Source organism: Aplidium turbinatum, chromosome 8 (assembly GCF_918807975.1).
Source record: "Aplidium turbinatum chromosome 8, kaAplTurb1.1, whole genome shotgun sequence".
Classification (NCBI taxonomy): domain Eukaryota; kingdom Metazoa; phylum Chordata; class Ascidiacea; order Aplousobranchia; family Polyclinidae; genus Aplidium; species Aplidium turbinatum.
This window is the reverse complement of record NC_137479.1, coordinates 7,511,979-7,531,376: the sequence shown is the minus strand read 5'-3', so window position 1 is coordinate 7,531,376 and position 19,398 is coordinate 7,511,979. Positions and strand designations below refer to the sequence as shown.

At 39.3% G+C, this 19,398-nt stretch overlaps 1 protein-coding gene across 1 annotated transcript; it reads left to right on the top strand.

Moving 5' to 3' along the window:
- Nucleotides 1-2,394: 2,394 nt before the first annotated feature.
- Nucleotides 2,395-12,930, top strand: LOC145775845 (monocarboxylate transporter 4-like). Its single transcript, XM_082587227.1, has 4 exons — nucleotides 2,395-2,593; nucleotides 9,957-10,100; nucleotides 10,644-11,396; nucleotides 11,495-12,930. The coding sequence occupies exons 1-4, from the start codon at nucleotides 2,395-2,397 to the stop codon at nucleotides 11,659-11,661; spliced, it is 1,263 nt and encodes a 420-aa protein (XP_082443353.1). The 3' UTR covers nucleotides 11,662-12,930.
- Nucleotides 12,931-19,398: the final 6,468 nt, after the last annotated feature.

The following is a 19,398-nucleotide window of genomic DNA, read 5'->3' as shown; positions in this document are numbered from 1 at the left end:
AGATGTCACTGTCAGCATAACTGTACCAAAACGAACAAAAATTTACATACGGTATTAATTAGATAAAATGTTCATGTCTTCCTAAATGTAATATTGTAATGTAATGCGGATTAGTAAATTTTATTTGAATTTTCAACTGCTTGCCTTTACTTAATCAAGCTAGGTCAAATTATATTATTCGAAAGTTGCGTTTTTGCTAAAACAATGAAGAAAAGGAAAAGAAAAAAAGAAAAGAACATGGAAGACATGAACATTTTATCTAATTAATACCGTATGTAAATTTTTGTTCGTTTTGGTACAGTTATGCTGACAGTGACATCTATTTATTTTGTAGGCTAAATTTTGTTTCAAGTAATTTTGTTTCGATCCAGTTGTGCTGAAAAGTTCTAATGAACGAAAACCGGTTCCACGACATAAATTAAATTTTATTGAAATACTTTTGTGAGTGTTTGCCTGGACAAATGAATTAAGGTTCAGACTTTAGGACAAAAAAGCTATTGATTTGTTTTCTTAGTGATTGCTTTCTGTATTAGGTAGATCGCCCATTTGAGGAAGTGTCATAGTACCAGATCACCTTTTCCAGTTAGTTCTTCCCACTTTTGAATCCCTGGTTTCTATCATAAACCCCTGCATCAGGGCCGGATTTAGCTGATGGGGGACCCGGGGCACTTTTAGATCGGGAGCCCCATGCAAAAAAAATTTTTGCGCCTACGGCGCGAAAAAGTACTTCTACGTCTACAGTAGCATCAATCCACCACTGCACAGCATTTTGTAGGGACTTCAAAGGCTGAAAAAAAAGGATACAAAATCACATTTTTTCCACGTAGGGGGGCCTTTAAAAGTAGGGGGCCCGGGGCACCTGCACCATCTGCCCCCCCCCAAAAATCCGGGCCTGCCCTGCATAAACCCTATTCGTGATTTGGAATACACTTGCGATTACAATATAAGCTACCCGATTGAAGAGCACTGGCCAACGCTATGTAGTCTGCAATTTACTCATTGAAGGAAAAGAAAGTTATCGATTCCTCTGTTAAAGGGATATTAAAGGAAAAACCTGGCTTGGCGATTTTCCACGTTCTTTCCGTTTAACATGCTACCATAAAACGATTTTCACTAAAATTTTGCCCCATTGCGGTCTGACCACCATTGTGCGCATGCTTTTGTCTGAGCTCTCAAAACGGGATTGGGCTTGAGCAGCGAAGCGTGCGACTGTACAGTCTGCGTCACTAGAGACTAGCAATCAGCTGATGTCGCAATAATTGTTACTGCGGGCGATTTGACTGTAGGCTATGTATGTACATCAAAACATCAAATTTCAACATCAAAACATCAGACAGTTTGCTCAAAACATCAGATGTGGTAACGTGGCTTTTGTTATTGCTGCCTTTTGTGAGGTAGCCACTTTAACAAGTCGAAATTCTGCCACTAAACTTGACTAGAATGAAACCGCCAACCAATCATAAGCTACTGTTTAAGTGACGTAAAAAATGGCGAAAAGAAGATGATACAAAGCAAATAAAGTGATGGATTTTTTTTCAGCTGGTTGGCTTAGGGGTTAGGGTTAGGGCTAGAAAGTAGTCATTTCATTGACGCGGGTTCGATTCCCGCCACTGCTATTGCTCTTTTTCTTCTGTGTTTACCAAATAAAGTTCAAAACAAGCATTAACTCTCTGGATGAGTGCTAGAAGGGTCACAATTGGACGGTAGTCTCTTATAACATGTTCTGATTGGTTGGCGGTTGCATTGTAGTCATTCGCAGTGGCAGAAATTCGACTTGTTAAAGTGGCTACCCTTTTGTGACGTATTCTCGAGCAGTGTTTGCACTTTTGGTTATTTTGAAAAGAATGAAAAAAAATGAAACATTGGACTTTGGGCCTTGCCAGCGCCATTGAAAACATTTTTTTTTCGGTAATTTTTCTTGAAAAGTATTCTTGAATGTTTAGTTTACGCATTTTAATGCTTAATTCCCGTTTGAAATTTTCATTTAGTAGTCCTTTAATATAAATATCATCTTGTTATATGAATACCATTCTGTGCATAGAAATTGCCAGTTCGCAATAGTAGCCTCGTATTATGCATAAATTTCTTTGAATATGCAGTTGCTGTGTATAAAAGCACCTATTGCACATTCAAGGTCGTATCTGCGTAAGTTTGAAGACGGAAGTTTGCAAATTAGATGAGTAGGATTGATAGACAGCTTGTAGACATTATGCAGATGCAATTAGGGAAGCCTACGCTTTTTATTCGACTTATACCACAATTATTTGAAACCGTTTTTCTGCTTTAGGCTATTCTGCTGTTGATTTAAGCTTGCGACTGTGGAATAGTCTATAATGAAATCAAAAAGTAAGATGCCTTTCTGTTGAGTAAAGTAAAGAATAATAGTCAACTAATATGATGGAGGCTATTGATCCACCAGATGGGGGTTGGGGTTGGATGGTCGTTCTTGGAGTTTTGGTTCAAGGAATTTTTACATGGGGCGTTATGTCATGCTATCCATTGTTTTATCAACCCCTGATGCGTGAATTCAATGTTGGTCTTGGACAAGTCACATGGATAAACGGAGCATATGAGATTGGAAAAGCTTTGGGCTGTGAGTATTTTTTACATATTATAAAACTTAGTTGCTGCTCATTGCAATAACATAACCTAATGGTCAGGGGCGCCGAAAGCGGGGGGGCAGGGGGGGGGCAATGGTGCCCTTTTAAAGTCATGTAAGCTACTGCACATTTTGCAATATAACAATTTCTGCTATTCGCTTTTAGCCTAATTATAATCTTTCATTTTTGCCTCAAAATAATATTTATGGCACAAATTTTTGCAACACAGTACAGGCCTTAAGACTCGTTTTTTTTTCGACAGCCATCGTGGCCTATCGGGAGCTCTTTCTCGGCGGCCAAATCTGCGTGCTTGGAGGCCAAAATACAAAATAAAAATAACGATAGCACAAGTAAATAGAATTAAACTTGCAACAATGCTAAAATGAAAACTTAGCGTTGGTGAAGTTTGGACCTGGGTGACGTCCTACAATAGAATCGTTGCACCCCGCAATAACTGCTTTATCGGGATTGTAATCCAGTACTGCGGGACCATCTAACGACACTCGCACGAGTGTCTCCAATGTGGCTGATTTCAAAGAAGTTCGCCACTCCCCTAGAATTCTTTTTAGCAACGAAAAACAACGTTCGACATGTGTTGACGATGACGGCAAGGTAATTAAATAAGTATTTCAATGATGTGAAGGACATTACTAAAAGAAACATAATTTTTTAAAAATATGATCAAAATATGTTTTCCCCTCGGATGTCAACTAACCTAGTTCTCCTTTTTAACAACGATTCAATGTCCGACAACATCGAATCGACATAAAAAGGACAATAATGCCAGCCGATGTAAATTAGCACTTCGGATTAAGACTTTGTTAAAATAAACCTCGGGAATTACAAACAAGACTTACAGCGCTGGTGATCGCAGATAGATATATTCCATCAATAACAAATATTCCCGCACAATACAACAGTGGCAATTATGACGCGCTGACCTAATTCTGTGTCACTCTTTGATACTGCATATTTTCGACAGTTAATCCACGATCTTTCTATTGCGAAATTAAATAATTGGCTAGAAGAGACCGGCGGCCAAACTTGGCCGATTGAGGAGGTAGCACCGGCGGTCATTCAAGCACTACTTAGCGGCCATGGCCGCAGGCTGCTTTAACCCATATCCTCCTACCGTCAGTTTAAACTGACAGCATATTTAGATGGTTTCTAGATCACAAACCGTTTTGTCGAAACCCAGTTAGTATGTTATGAGGCTCGTAAGGTCTGTACCTAACACTATAGTACATTTAGTGAAATTCCGTTTATCCTTCGACTGGATATAACGGATCAAATTTCCAAAACGGATATTTTTTGTTGTTCGTACTTATAGCTGTGTCAATTTTTACTGGATCGCGTTATAATGACATAAACCACGAAATTAGTTAGAACTAACATTGCTGTATCCATATTTTGCATACTTAGAAGAAATTAATTGTTTGTTTAAGTTTTGTACCATTTCCGCTTCCGTCAGTTTGAACTGACGCTAGGGGCAGAAGGGAGCATGTAAATTGTAAATGATTTTACAAATTATGTGCAGAATAGTTGAGTTGAGGGGTTATTTTGCAAACATTTTGATTCTCAAGCAAAATATTGATATATTAGCAAATGAAAACTTAATCTAGGTCAATCGGTGAACATAATATGGTATGCAATTAATTGAGTTTCGCTTTTAGCAGCATGATCGTTGCTTACTTCACAAGGTAGATTTAAACGATCTGTCTTAGCCTGATGCTGCGAGTTTGCTGTGGCAATAGTAAGTTGCGCTAGCTTTAGGAACACAGTTCCCTAGTCATGTGCTATGATGAATGGTGTTGAAGTCAGTGAGTGGTTTTTTAATGTGGTAAGTACTTTTAATGTGGTAAGTACTATTGCCACAGCAAACTCGCAGCATCAGGCTAAGACAGATCGTTTAAATCTACCTTGTGAAATAATATGGTATAACTGTTTCATTTTGAAGTTAAAAGTAGTGATATATCATACATCTTTTGATTTCATACAGCATAGCAATGGCAAAACATTTGCATGATAGCAACAAATTGACAGTATTTGAAGCATTGGAAGCTCTTGAAAGGTTAGAAACTGATGAAGAATCAATATCAGAAGTCGTGTCTAAAGCAAATTTAGTTATATTTCCTCCTAAAGACGATGACATGGATACAGATGAAGATGATGGTGGTGAAATGGATTGTATTCCAGACAATCTATGTGGTAGATAGTTGTTGGCTAATGCTGAATTGGATATCGTTGGGAATGAATTGGATATCGTTAAGTATGCCAGGCAAAAAGGCAATCACACATTTACAATGACGTTAAAAAAGTTGAAATCATTTATAGCGGTCCTTCTGTTAAGCGGATATAATTAAATGTCACGACAAGAGATGTATTGGCAGAGGCGAAAGGATTCCAACAACCAAATGGTAACTGAACTGATGACAAAAAATGAATTTGAAGAATGTAAGCAATTTCTTCATCTCTCTGACAACCAGCAATTAGACAAAAGTGACAAATTTTCCAAACTCCGGCCATTCTTTGCTGCAGTGAACAAACAATGCCTTGCAAACTACAAACCTGAACAACATGTGAGTGTGGATGAAAGCATGGTACCATACTTTGGGAAAGATGGCGCAAAACAATACATTCATAGGAAGCCTAAAAAGTTTGGCTATAAGCTGTGGGTGCTAGCGAAGCCGTTAGGCTACTGCGTACAATTCCGCCCTTATGCAGGAAAAGGCTCCCAGCTGGAAAAGTACGAGGATATTGGGCTTGGGATGGGTGCTGCAGTAGTAGCTCATTTGATGCAACATCTACCTCCACAAAGCGAGTCCAGTTCCAACTATCATGTGGTTATGGACAACTTCATCACAAGTCCGGTACTGCTGCGATACCTTCGTGAAAAGTCTATTGCAGCTACAGGAACAGCCAGAGTTAACCGCAAGGAAAATCCTCCCCTCAAGCGAGTTAATGAAGTTGACAAGTTACACAGAGGTGCCTCGGATGTTGCTGTGGAGACATCACATAACATTGCTGCTATCCGATGGAAAGACAGAAAAGTAGTAAATGTTCTGTCAACCTTTGCAGGAAAAGACCCACTGCAAAAAGCGAAGCGATATAGTAAGCAAGAGAGAAAAAAGATTGATATTCAGCAGCCAAATGTAATACACGTTTACAACCAACATATGGGTGGTGTTGACCGTTTGGATCAAAATGTTTCAAAGTATATGATCAACTTGAGAAGTAAAAATGGTGGTGGCCATTATTTCGTTTTTGTATTGATATGGCAGTCAACAATGCTTTTCAAATATATCGCCATCGCAAGACCGATGCTGGTGAAATTCGTTTAGATGCTCTGGGCTTCAGAAGAGCAGTTGTTGACAGTTACCACCAGCTTTATCGAAAAGATGTTCCAGATATACTGTTTCCGGGACCCAGGGCATCTCTGCAACCCCATATAAAATACAGCACTGCCCAACACTGGATCATAAAAGGGAAGCAACGCCGCTGCGCCAAACCAGGATGTTCTGGAACATCCCTTTATTTTTGTGAAACCTGCAATGTTGGCCTACATCCTCAGTGTTTTAAGGAGTACCACATGAAATAGATGATGTCGGAATTGGGCTCTTTCAGCTGAACTCAAGCCGGGTGAACATGTGAGACGAAATGGTTTCAAGCCAATATAAAGTACATTTTTACGATAAATCAATATCGCCAGACGTTGAATCAACCAAGAACATTCCTATCTTTTGATGCTGCGACATTTATTTGATTCGTTAACATGTAGTGATTTCTTGACTTTTTTGTCCTTTTCCATTATTGGTTTGGTTGAATACGTATTAGACTAAACACTGACCGAGAAAACTTTTTCGTATTTATTTTATATGCCCCCTCCTGCTCCTAACGTCAGTTTAAACTGACAGGCCAAAAATTGTTGATAATTTTTTTTTCAAAATTTTTTTTTCAAAAATATTGTTCAATTTGGTTAAGATACCTTAAAAATAATATACATACAAAAAATTGCAAATAAAATTTGATTCAGGAGGATATGGGTTGAGGCTTGACAGCAGGTTACATCATTATAACATAGCATGATGCCTTTCTTTGTATACCGGACACTTGTAGACTATCATTACTCAATACATAGTGAGCTGATGGATTAGCATTATCGCTATCTTATCTTAAAACTTGAAAAAAAATTGGCCTTTTAGTAAACAAAAGTGCCCTTTTTCGTAATCTTGCCCTCCCCCCCCCCCCCCCCAGTCAAAAATCGTTCCGGCGCCCCTGCTAATGGTGGCCTCAATGACGTTTAAGTAAAGAAATTTGCGTAACCTTTTTATCGTTATCGTGTTGCAGTTATTGCACTTTAAATTGAGAGCTTAGACAACTCTGATTTCTGGCAAGACATACGTTGGCTTACCAACTCAAACTGACTTTCTAGAGTTGCCAATAAGAATTTTTTCACAATTTAAGAAGCTCAGCCCAAACGTACAGCATGTCTACTAGTAATATTTGGCCAGGGATAATGGAATACTGGGACGACTCACTCACTGATTTTTCTTGCGATATGGACAGCTGGAGGGTTACTTCAAAATTTAAAAATTGGCAGTAATACAAAAATTCTCATCAAATGAATTGCTATATTTTGCTTCAAATTTTGGTAGAACATCTACATAACCTTACTGCAGCATTGTGAGGCTACCTACCGTTACCGCTGCAGCGTGAAGTCTACCCCTGCATTATCATGACTTGAATAGTATAAACGTAATATCACATATTTTCTACATTTTTTTTGGCGATATACACTTTGTGCACACGTGGATAGGTCACATGCGCTGCACCTAGGTATGCGACATATTGAAGTAGATCTTAAGCTTTGGTGCACCAAATGTAGTTATAACATTATGACCCTCCAATTGCCCACCTTCTTTTTTAGTGAACAATCTCCTATTTCTACCATTTCTACTTTTGGCCTGTCAGCAACTTATGGAACGCAGCCGCTGTAACAGTCCCGACATTACTATTATTGTAAAAGAAATGTAATTTTGTGATAGTTGTACAATATACACGGTCAAGAATTTCCCAGATGTAGACTTCGTGCACTTCAGAATTATTCTAGAAGGTTCGGGCTACCATGTTCAAAACATTACCCCACGTAAACTGCGCGCTGGCTCCAAGTTCTTTAAAAACATAATATTCGTTCGGTCTTTGGTTTAGGCTACGTTTCTCCTAAAACAAACACTTCATGCCAGGGAGTTGCACATCCAGTACTCCTATAAATCCCTGTGGTCTATGTCAACTTTCTTCATGTTTTCCATTTCTGTAGCCTATCTGGTAACTCTCTTCATTGTAACTTCTGCTGTAGCACTTCCAAAGGTGTACGGATCCACGATTTTTGGGATCCTGGTACGATTCGGCTTGAGATCCATATTCGACAATTTCTAGATATCTCAGATTAGGGTCCGATACATATCTGCATCAATTTAACTTTTGAAAATTCATTAAAAATATATTCCAATTTTTTTTTAGAAGATGTTTGCAAAACATTTGAGGTGCAGCATTTGCTGGGCAAAGGCATAACGTGTAGCGTATAGCTTATACTTTACGCTTTTACGCAGTAACACGCACCATGCATAAACGCCAGACTCAAAACTTTCTCTGGGTTTGGAAAATTGCCAGGAACTTTTACAAAAAGTTATGCAAATTTAGGATTCTAATTCGATATGAATCCGACTTTTGTGAAAAAAAAAAAAAAAAAAAAAAAAAAAAAACAAGAACTAGATCCGGATCCGTTAAAAAGCAGTAGCTTAAAAATCGGTTTCTGTTTCTTTAGCCTACCACCTCTTATAACAGGGCAGGGCTATAACAGCTTTGAGAGAGTGCAGACTCAACGACCTCTTACGCCTTCAGAGCTACGGTCTTTCGCACTCTCTCATTGGATGCACACTGTCAGTTTTTGTTTTATGTATGTTTCGGCGTTTCGCATCCAAACAAAAATAAAATGACCATCCATCCATCCATCCCAAACTTTTTTGCTTGCGACCCCTTTTAATATCCTAAAATGTTTCGCGGCCCCTTACGATTAAAACGACGAACTGTGTGAAGTATACATTTGTTGTATTTATTGAAAAGCTTAAATCTAACGAAAACCAAAAACAATTTACCGTTCTCAGTTCAGTTTGTTTTTATTTATTTCTGACCATAACAACGAAGCATATGGGCATTGGGCAGCCAACTGGAAGCAAAACAAAAAAAGCAAACACATTTATTCAGTGTGATGGGTGTGACTGCTTTCTGCCACAAAGCAAGTCCAGCTGTCGGTGGCTCGGTGTTTGTTAATGCAGGTCTCAAAGCGGTTTCAATGTTGTTTAGGCTGAAACGGTAGGCAAAGTGAGAACATTTCAGATAAATCATTTTGAAATATTTGTTTCCATATGTTCAAATTTTTGATGAACGCATCAATGTTAGATTTCAATGTAATATATTGATGTTTTGTCTTAGGAGGGACGAATTAAATTCGTTCAGTTTTTCAAGCAAATCTGACATTTAGCATAATTTCAAAAGCTAGATGTCATTGCGAATATGGAGAACCAAGACTGGATTTTATTATGTTGGAAAAACCACGATTTCGTGTTTCAACGTTTATTGGCTAGCCATTTTAAAGCTTTGATTTTGAAAGCCACCTCACTTCACGATGCAGTAAAAAAGTTTTTAACTCCGATTCCATTTCACCTCATGAATTTTCAAAAATATGGGCAGCCAAATAATGAGTGCGCGACTCTTAATAAAGTTAATAACTGTCACAGCATTTCGCACATAAGTGTTAATATGCAGTACCTTGTGCAAATTGGTATAGTTTCTGCGACCCCTGAAGTTCGTTACGCGACCCCTTGGGGGGTCGCGACCCCAGTTTGGGAAGCCCTGTCTTATAACTTTCAGTTGTATATTAGGTTGGCAGCTTAAGCTTTTCGCAACTTCTGGGTTAGCCTATACAGTAGCTCCAGGATGGTTAAACCATGAAAAAATATAGTTGGACCGCATAGATGTAGGCTAGTCTACATTGTCTATTTCGTAAAAAAAATGGTGTGATTAGTTGATGACCACGTTTTCCATATCATAAAATCCTTAAGCTAACAAAGAAAAGTCCGCTAACCTTCATGACGTAAAAATAGCTATATAAACTATTAATTAGATTTAAAAGAAAAGGTAAAGTTTTTTTGATTCTGTGATCGCAGATCTCGTGTAGGCTACTGTAGAACAACAAAATTGAATTGGTACCTCATGGAAAGCCTCAGTCATTGCTAATAAAGTTATTAAGGGTACTATTGAGGTGTTATTACGGCACTACTGTAATACCTTTTTCAGATTTGCTCATTCCACAAGGAATATCTCGGTTTGGACTTCGCAAATCCTCCGTGTTTGTTTCAGCAATAGGTGGCCTTACAATATCGCTGGCTTATTTTACATCAAGTGATATTTTGTTGTACATATTAGTTGGATTTAGTCCAGGTAAATACTGAATAACACTTTTCTGCTTAGTAGCTTTTTTCTGAAAATTAAGTTGCCGAAAAACTGAAAAAAGGACCACAATTAGAAAAATGGCTTTGTTGTTGCCTGCTGGTTACTTAAGTAATTGCCTTTCTTCTGCAGCGTTCATAGGCTACCACATGCAGGTTGATGCGATGAAGTAGGTTACCACGTTCAATCTAAAAAAGTGACATGTTTTATTGCCGGAATCCTTACTTAGGCCTACACTTCCACGAAATTCATTGTTTTCTCACTTACCGATTCACTTCAAAGTTACTTAATTAGCTAGGCTACATGCAGTAGCCTACCAGTAGGCTACTTAAGTATGATAAAAAGGGCACTTCAGTTCTACCTCAACATTATTTGTTAACATTTTATACTCTCTAAGTCTATACGCTGACGCAACTTGAGATTTCTTGCTAATATTAGAATTGGCTACGTTGCCTACCGCTTAATTTTCAATAGTCTGCGATGGCACAACGCATCCCCACTCAAAGATAGTTTTATTACATTTTTGTGTTTTAGGATTTGTCAATGGTTCTCTCATTATCACATCTAACGTCATAATTGCTCGCTATTTCAAGAAGAAACGAATATTGGCTTTGTGTCTAACCCAGATTGGTTCTCCTCTTGGAACACTGTTGTTGGCTCCTTTTCTTCAAATACTCATCGACCAATACGGAATGAGAGGAGCTATTTTAATCACCGGAGGCATGAGCTTTAACTGCGTTGTGTCCTCAGCTCTCTTTCGACCGATCCGTCTGCATACAGATACAGAACAAAATACTAAGTCCTCCAATGGGCGGCTGTCTGCATGGAGTATTCTCACACTTTACAAAACCTGGATTGTCATTTTTATAACTGTGTCTAGCTTCGGGGCTTTTCGTTTGTATTTGAGTTACCTCGTTCCTCTAGCACTTGATACTCTTGACATAGATCCTGTTATTGCTTCTCTTCTTTTGTCAATATCATCCGCCGTCAGTATAGCAATGAGAGGAGTGGTAGGTGCTTTCGGTGATCACAAGAAAGTAAATATTTTATGGACGATAGGTTTTTCAATGCTTCTTAGTGCTTTTGTATGTGGTGCTGTGTGGTTTGCAAACAGCTATACTTGGCTCGTGGTAGATTGTGTTTTCTTTAGTATTACAACTGTTACAGTTCATATTATGTTAGTACCTGTTGTGATTGCTGCCGTTGGTGAAGAAAACTTACAGCATGGATTGAGTTGGATTGGCTTTATTTTCACTGTTGTCCAATCAATCGTGATGCCAGGCACAGGTATGTTCGCTCAGCATTTACACCTGTCTGTTTGTGTTTCATAAAAACTGATCATTTCGCTATGCATAACGTAATCAATATTTCTTTTATGCATTCAGGATTACTCATTGATACCTTCAACGACGTACGAGTGGGATTTGTCACTGGAGCAATCATGTTTCTGATTTCGTTTCTGTTGTTCATTCCATTGCTGCGAAAGGGATCCAACAGTAGAAAGCAAATGCTGCACAAGGATGACAATGCTTGCAGCTCTGTTGATATATAACAATTTTAAAAGCTTAGGCTTAAATAGCTGCTGCCTCATGTTGTTGAAAATTAACACCCGAATATTCACTCCATTCATTTGAGTTGAAGAATATCCATATTTTGTGGCCTACGCTACTGTATTATGCAGTCGGTTTTGATATATCAGTGTTGAAGAATCGTTTTAGTTGAGAGGATCTTTATCCTCGTATTGAGAAAATCTCTCCGGGACTTTACCTGGCAGTTTTGCATACATGTATTTACAGAGACTTTGAACCACTGACGTAGGTCACTACGATTGACATAGTGAAGTGTGGCTGTTGCTGCTAAAATGATGCCGTAACTGCGTAGATCAAAAGTAGGATACACCCCAGGAGTTGAAGCGTTTCTCATTGTTATTCTATCTTTGTTTGCAAAGTCCGCGCTTACCAAAGAAACTATCAGAGCAACTAAGTTTTGGTTAAAAAGGTATTCACATGTTATTCCTGAGTTTTTCTGTGCTTTTTTTATTTATTTATTGGTAAGTTAAGTAAGTTATGCCTAAACCAGTGGTTCTCAACCTTTTTGTTTTGCCGGACCCCTTTTGGTACCTTCAGAGCGGTTGCGGACCCTTAAACAAAATATCTGAAATTTTAGTATATCGCTTCTCCTATAATGGAATCAAATGTTCCATAAACGACACACTTAGAAGAATTTCCTGAACTCGCGACATACTTATGACGATTGATGACATTGTCGAAATTGTGTTATTATGAGCTTTATGTTGGCACACTGCATCAAAAATCAGTAATCTATACAGTATATTGATTTGATGTTTTTCTTTAAATTCTATCAAAAATCAATAGAATTTTGCGACCACAAAGAATTTCTCTCTTTTTTTACTTTTTGAGGGAATTATTCCAATTCCATCTATTAGATTCCTCTGAAAGGAGAGCAGTCCTTAACGTGCGTTGCTCAAGCGCACACTCCGATAGGTCGAACCAGCGCCGCTTGATATTGAAGCTTCTTCGTTCCAGAAGTCGCGCGCTAACCAACTGAGCGATCGGGGCGGTCACTGAGCTATTGGAGCGGTACATCTGATTGATTTGTTACATGTGAAAACACTCATCAAAGCAATGAATGATATTGCATCATACTCCAGCTTATTACGTGCTGCAGCTACGATAAACACGAAATTAACTTTATTAGTTACGTTCCTATTTTATGTGGACAACAGTTTATTAGTAGTTTTGAAGAGTCGGATAAAAATAACTTTGCTGTTTGTTTGAAAAGGCAATGAATATTGGCCGGATTGGACCTATCTATTAAACCATTCTTGCTGGAATTTGTCTGTTTGTAGCTTGCCTTGCAATAAAAATTTGAACGGTGTGTCGAGTCATCAAACATCTGTTAGCAAGCAACAATTTCAAACTGAAAGATGTTAGACATTATGATGTAGCCTAATGGTGCAGCAAGTTAGGCGCTGGCTTTCTGGTCATGCAAACTTGGTTCGGCATCCGCCCGATAGCCTAACCCTAACCGGTAAAGCGCGCGACTTCAAAAACGTAGGCTAAAATTAGAAGTTTTGCACTGATTTGAAGTTCAGTGATCACACTTTGGTAATTGGAATTCTCAAAATTATCAGTTTAAAGGGATATAAAGTAAACTTAGCTTGCAGTTCAAAATCGAAATATACATTGGCCTTCAGTCAGGCCACCACTCACCAGTTCGCACGTTGTCAAGGCCTGTACATATAGATCGCTATATGATTGGCTGTAGCGGTTATGGTAACAACTAACAACAACAATCGGAAACTTTACTCTGTCAAGCGGCACACGTCACATGCCAATCTCGGTGACCGGGCCTGCGTCAGTGGTTCAAAGCCTCTACATTACAAGTATGCAAAACTGCCAGGATCAAGCTTTCAAAGAAGCTTTTCAAATCTGAAGATAAAATTTCAGTCAAACAAACAAGCTGTGTGAAAATTCGGTAAGTTGTCTACCGCCCTCCAAATAATTTGGGTCTGCTGTTAACCTCTAATCCAGAGCTTATTACCAATGTCAATATTTTGGAACCCTTAGCTAACTCGGACCACAACATGGTCTTAGCAGAAGTTGCGTTCTTAAGCATCCGCAGCAATAAAAGCTGTAGATTGCGTCGAAATTTTAGGAGGGCAGACTGGGTTGTGTTCCAAAATCTTGTGAGTGCTGTTAACTGGGAAAATGCTTTTTTTTACCTTGGAGGTCTATTCAATCTGGGAAAAATTTGTATCATGGAAGTGACAGTCCCATCAACAACACAAATAACTACGACATCTCTTTTGTGGGAAACTCAAAAGGTCCGTAATGCTCGAAAACAACGCAACAAAGCAGAAAGACAGTTTCTTGTAAATAAGACTACTGAAAACAGGAGAAAACGAAATATTACAGCAAAGAACTTCAATTCAGAAGTTCGGTATGCCATCAAAAATTTTGTATGCAAACCAGTTGAAACTAGGCTATTACTGATGCCCAGTAGCGTAGCCAGGAATTTTGAAAGGGGGGGTTTTGACGACCCAGCGGCGGGGGGTCTTGGAGGCCTCCCCCAGAAAATTTTGAAAAATTACTTTGAATTTGGAGCAATCTGAGAGCATTTTCAACAAAAATGTGAGTATGAATATTCCTGTATAATGGTGCTTTTCTTCGGTATTTTTCGGAAATAAAGCAAAGTCTCAATGTATTTGAATGTTTGGTATTGGCAAAACTCGCTTAATGCAGTTTTGTTTAAAATTAAGCAATTTTTTTTTTTAGACTGAAAGCATCTTTTTCAAGCATAAAGAGACTGAAAGCATCATTCTCAATATCGTGACGCCACACCCGTGCCAAAGGGGAGGTTGTAACTTCAAAGGCTAAAAGAAAACAACACAAAATCAAACTTTTTCCACGTTGGGGGCCCCCTTCAAAAGGGGGGCCCGGTGCACCTGCACCCTCTGCCCCCTAAATCCGGGCCTGATCCGATGTGCCTCAGGGAAGTTGCCTTGGGCCTCTGCTATTTATTGTCTATTTCAATGACGCTGATGACTACATTAGTCACAGCACCTTGTTGAAATACAAGGATGACATGAAAATCTACACAGAGTTGAATACTTGAAAATGAGAAGGGCCCAAGTCCACATTTTTGGCAAAATGAGTTATACCCACCATCGTAATACTAACGCTTAGCGCTACCTTAAAGGTCCAAATTCACGCTTTGAAACGTGTTTATCAAAGGCAAATAAATTTGTATGATTAGAAGAATGGCCCAAGTCCTGGACTTCGGCCATTCTTTCATACATATTACTTAGATATTCTTCCGCACATTGCTAAAACGTGCTTCTGCTAAAAAAGATACAGTTTAGGCTGTGTTTCTAGCACATGCTTTTAGATGCCGACGACAGTGCTTAGAAAAATTTTGTGATCAAACTATAAAGATGCTTATCGACAAGTTCAACAAATTTGGTGACCAAACAGCTCAAGATGCTTTTCTTAGTGGAGGAATAGCAGTCGCTAAAGTGCAGCGCAGACGCGGTAGAGGAGATGGAAAGCAGCGAAATATGCACGCAACTTATAAAGTAAGTTTTTGTGTTTCACCTGTTTGATGTTTTGAAGTAATGTTACTTACTGCTTGCAGTTGGCAGACCGGGGTTCAATCCCTTGTCGAGTCGTACCAAAAGACTTTAAAATATGGTATTCACAGCTTCCTTGCTTGACATTCAGCATTAAAAAGATAGTGTAGAGTTTTCACCTTGGCGTGGTAGACAGAGAAGGCAGGTAGAAGCGATTCGAATATTGTATGGTCATTTCGCTGTCTCCTGGCCAAGACAACTCGGTGAATAAATGCAGAATTTGCAATATTCAAAATAACTTGCTTGGTTGCTTCAGTTCAAGCTGAGAAACATGGATTGGCATAAACAAGTCTTTTTGATTGAACTATAAACTTGTAGCAAAATCTATGTAGTTTTTGGAACACCAAAACCCCAATAATGTAAATAAAGCAAGTGTTTTGAAGTATCTTTCATTGTTTTAGGTGAAGCATGGTGAAGACGAAATGGTGGTTTGTCGCGAAGGGTTTGCAAGCTTATATGGAGTAGGAGCAAAGTGAGTACGTCGTTATCAGCATTGCTGTCAGCAGCAGGAAGAACGTCCACAGACCAACGGGGCCAACATAATAACAGACCCCGAGCTGTTTCTGAAGAACGGAAGCAGCTGATTGAGCAGCACATAAGGTCATATCCTTTTCAAGTCTCACACTGTGGAAGAAAAAGAACCAAACGTCGCTACTTGTCATCAGAGCTGAGTGTCAGATGCATGTATATATTGTTTTTGGAAAAGTACTTTCCAGATGAATACCTTCAGGTTCAAGCTGGGACAGAACCAGAATCTGTACAATGCCCTGTTAGACACAGGATATACTTTAATTACTTTAAAGATAATTTTAACTACGGATTTGGAAGGCCACGATCTAATGTATGTGGTACATGCGCCGAAATAGAGGTCAAGATACAAAGTGAAAAATATCAAGCAACGCGAAGAAAAATCCAATCAGACTTGGAACTCCACAAACGCAAAGCTAAGTCTTTTTATGACAAGCTGAAAGCTGACTCTGCTACGGCGGAAGACGATTCAGAAACGGAGACACCAGCTATCGACTTTCAACAAAACATACCTTTTCCTCACCTTCCTGTTGGAGAAATTTTTTACATGCGGCAAATTTGGTTGCATAACTTTTGTGTGTACAACGCAAAAACGAAAACATCTACGATGTAGGCTACATGTGGCCAGAAACTGTTGCAAAGCGAGGAGCAAATGAAGTAGTTTCGTGCCTTCATCATTATCTCCAAAACAAAGTTTTACCCGGAGTCAAGAAGATAAACGTTTATTCTGACGGTTGCAGGGGCCAAAACCATAACCACATTGCGGTGCAGTTTTTTCATATACTGGTAAAAAACGAAGATTTTGATACCATTGATCATAATCTGCCAATAAGGGGTCACAGTTTTCTGCCATGTGACCGGCGTTTTGCTACGATTGAGAAAATGAAACGGCGGAGAGAGAAGATGGAATGGTATGATTTGTTTTATTATCTTTATCCTGTATTGCGGAAAGCGGACTTGAGCGCTATGCATCGGTGTACGCCTTCCGACGTACACCTGACCCACGCTGCAGCCGACGGCAATGTCTGTTTCCGGTTGTTTACTCTACTTATGACTTAAATTTGCTACTACCCATTGCTCGAAATCGATCACTGGGTGGAGGCAATTATCGTAAAGTTTCTCGCCCAGAGAAACAACAGCAAGTGCGGGTGGCTGGAGTCGAACATGCAGGCTCTCGACTGCGAGCCCAACGCGCTAACCACTCTGCCACTGCTGCCTGATGGATGGATCAACATGATTGAAGAACAGTTTGAAGTGGTTCGAGTTACCCAAGACTTGATAAAAGAGTATCGTAGACACTTGGCTCAATATTTCAAAAAAGCGACGAAACGGGGAACTGAGAAGTATCTCGTGTCAGAATATAAAAGCTTCCGTTTCAGGAAGGAGCATTCGTTTGAAATTGACGTTTCAAAGAATATGATGGGACTCGTTCGAACTAAATTTCGGATCCTGAAGCCTAACGCTCTTCCTACCTTAAAAGCTAGTCAGTGCTATACTAGCCAAGTACCGATTAAGGCTGCGAAAAAGCAAGATGTTATCAAACTGAAAACATACTTTTGCGCCAAGAAACAAGAGACATGATAGACCAACTCGTTACAATAACGGAAAATGCATTCTTTGATGCGCAAAACTCAAATTATAAAAACTAAAGAGTCACTTTTTACACAAACTGCTTTTATCTTACGCAATGAACTGAAAAACTGCTTTTTACTGTAGGTACATAACAAAAGTCTCAGATTTCTTTCATGATGAATGTATTTTGATATGATATGACAATGGGGCAAGGTCAGTGGCGTACCTAGCGAGAGCGCCTCCCCCCTGCGTGGCTTTTGTCAATGCATTTTCAGCTAAGAAATGCTCCGTTTTTTGTCCCAAAAAAGTTGTTTTTCAAAACAAAAAAGGTCTTCAACCTCGAGAGGGGGCCCTTAAACGTGGAGCTCTTTAAGTGCAGGCCCCCCTGCGACTGCAGGTATTACAGGGGGTTCCTACTCCAGTGGGCAAGGTGCTATTTATCAATATATCCAAGCAAAGCGCAGTGCATTACAAATTTGTGAGGTCCTGAATAGAAGAAGGGTCCAAATCCAGTGAGTTTGACGATCCGCACCGCATAAACTATAACGCACAGCAACACACAATACAGTTTTTTTGTTGTCTATTCCCATGAGTAACTACCCACATTAACCAGGCTTAGATATCTTTAACAAAAAAAAAAATTGTGAAGTTTTTTTTTTATTTTCTCGATATAGTATCACTTGGACTTGGGCCATTCTCATTTTCAGGTATTCAGTTGAGCAGAGATGATCCCGATCTTGCCTCATCCCTGCTACAAACGGACTTGAACTCGTTAATGGACTGGTCTGAATCCTGGCAACTACAGTTGAATATTGACAAGTGCTCCACCCTACGCTTTGTCCATGGCAACTTAGAGCATCAATATGTTCTAGGTGACATGCCAATTGCCCCTAAAAAGAATGAAAAAGACTTGGGTGTCATGATAACGACTGATCTAAAAACATCCACCCATGTCTCGTAGGCCTATGCAGTTAAAAAGGCGGAGATGATCTCGGGTGTTTTAAAACGGACACTGGTCAGCAGGGACAAGCATGTCTTTTTTAGGTTATATAAACAGTTGATCAGGCCCCACTTGGAATTTGCAGTGGCGGTTTGAAATCCCCATTCTGTTTGGGACATTGATTTGGTGGGGAGGGTGCAACGACAAACAACAAAATGCGTTTATGGACTGAAAAACATAACTTATGAACAAAGACTATTTGAACTAGACCTTCTCTTGTTGGAAAAACAGAGATTAATTTTTGACTTGACAGAAATTTTTAAGTTAGTGCACAAGGTTTCGGTATCACCGCATCTTCCAAATATTTTCTCTTTAACTGAAATAATTTAATAGAGGTCACAATTTTAAATTACATAAACAGTTTGCTCAACTAAACTGCCGTAAATTTTCATTTGCCAATAGAGTAGTCGACACTTGGAATAATTTATCATATAGCCTACTGTAGTGTAGAGGTGGGCACCCGCTACTTTTAAAGTAGAGCGCTACCCGCTGCCAATTTACAAAAGTAGCGCGCTACCCGCTACCGCTACTCGGACCAAAGTAGCGCGCGCTACCGCTACTTCTTCCGCTACTTTTGTCTAAAATGATACTAGGAAACACTCTTCAAGTCCCTAGTGACGCAAAAATGACCTTGAAAACGAATGGGATCACTCGTTTCCACTGTCATTTTAACGTCGTTATAGAAAACACACTCTAAGGAACTTTATTGTTACGCATCTTTCAAAAACACGAGCATTTCAAAATGAGAGTCACTAAGTCCTGCCCGCTTTGGTTTAGGCTAAGCACATCTTTTCCAACAGAGAAAAGTCTCTCCACTGCAGCACTGAAAGGAATGGGGGTGTTGTATTTAATGAACAGATGTTTTAACTCGATATTCGAAAAGCTCAAGGACATGCTCCTGTCCGAAAAAAAGGCGTCCACAATTGCTGTTTTCTTCTGCACCGACGTTTCACGGGATGCCAACACACCAAAAAATTCATTCTCGGAGTCGTGACTGGTGTTGGTGTCACTCTTCTCAGTATCAACCTGGCCTGATG

Excerpts from the sequence above, each read along its gene's own strand:
- LOC145775845 (XM_082587227.1), top strand. The coding sequence starts at position 2,395 with ATGATGGAGGCTATTGATCCACCAGATGGGGGTTGGGGTTGGATGGTC. Across the intron at positions 2,594-9,956 it reads GATTGGAAAAGCTTTGGGCT|ATTTGCTCATTCCACAAGGA; the intron begins GTGAGTATTTTT and ends TACCTTTTTCAG. Across the intron at positions 10,101-10,643 it reads ATTAGTTGGATTTAGTCCAG|GATTTGTCAATGGTTCTCTC; the intron begins GTAAATACTGAA and ends TTTGTGTTTTAG.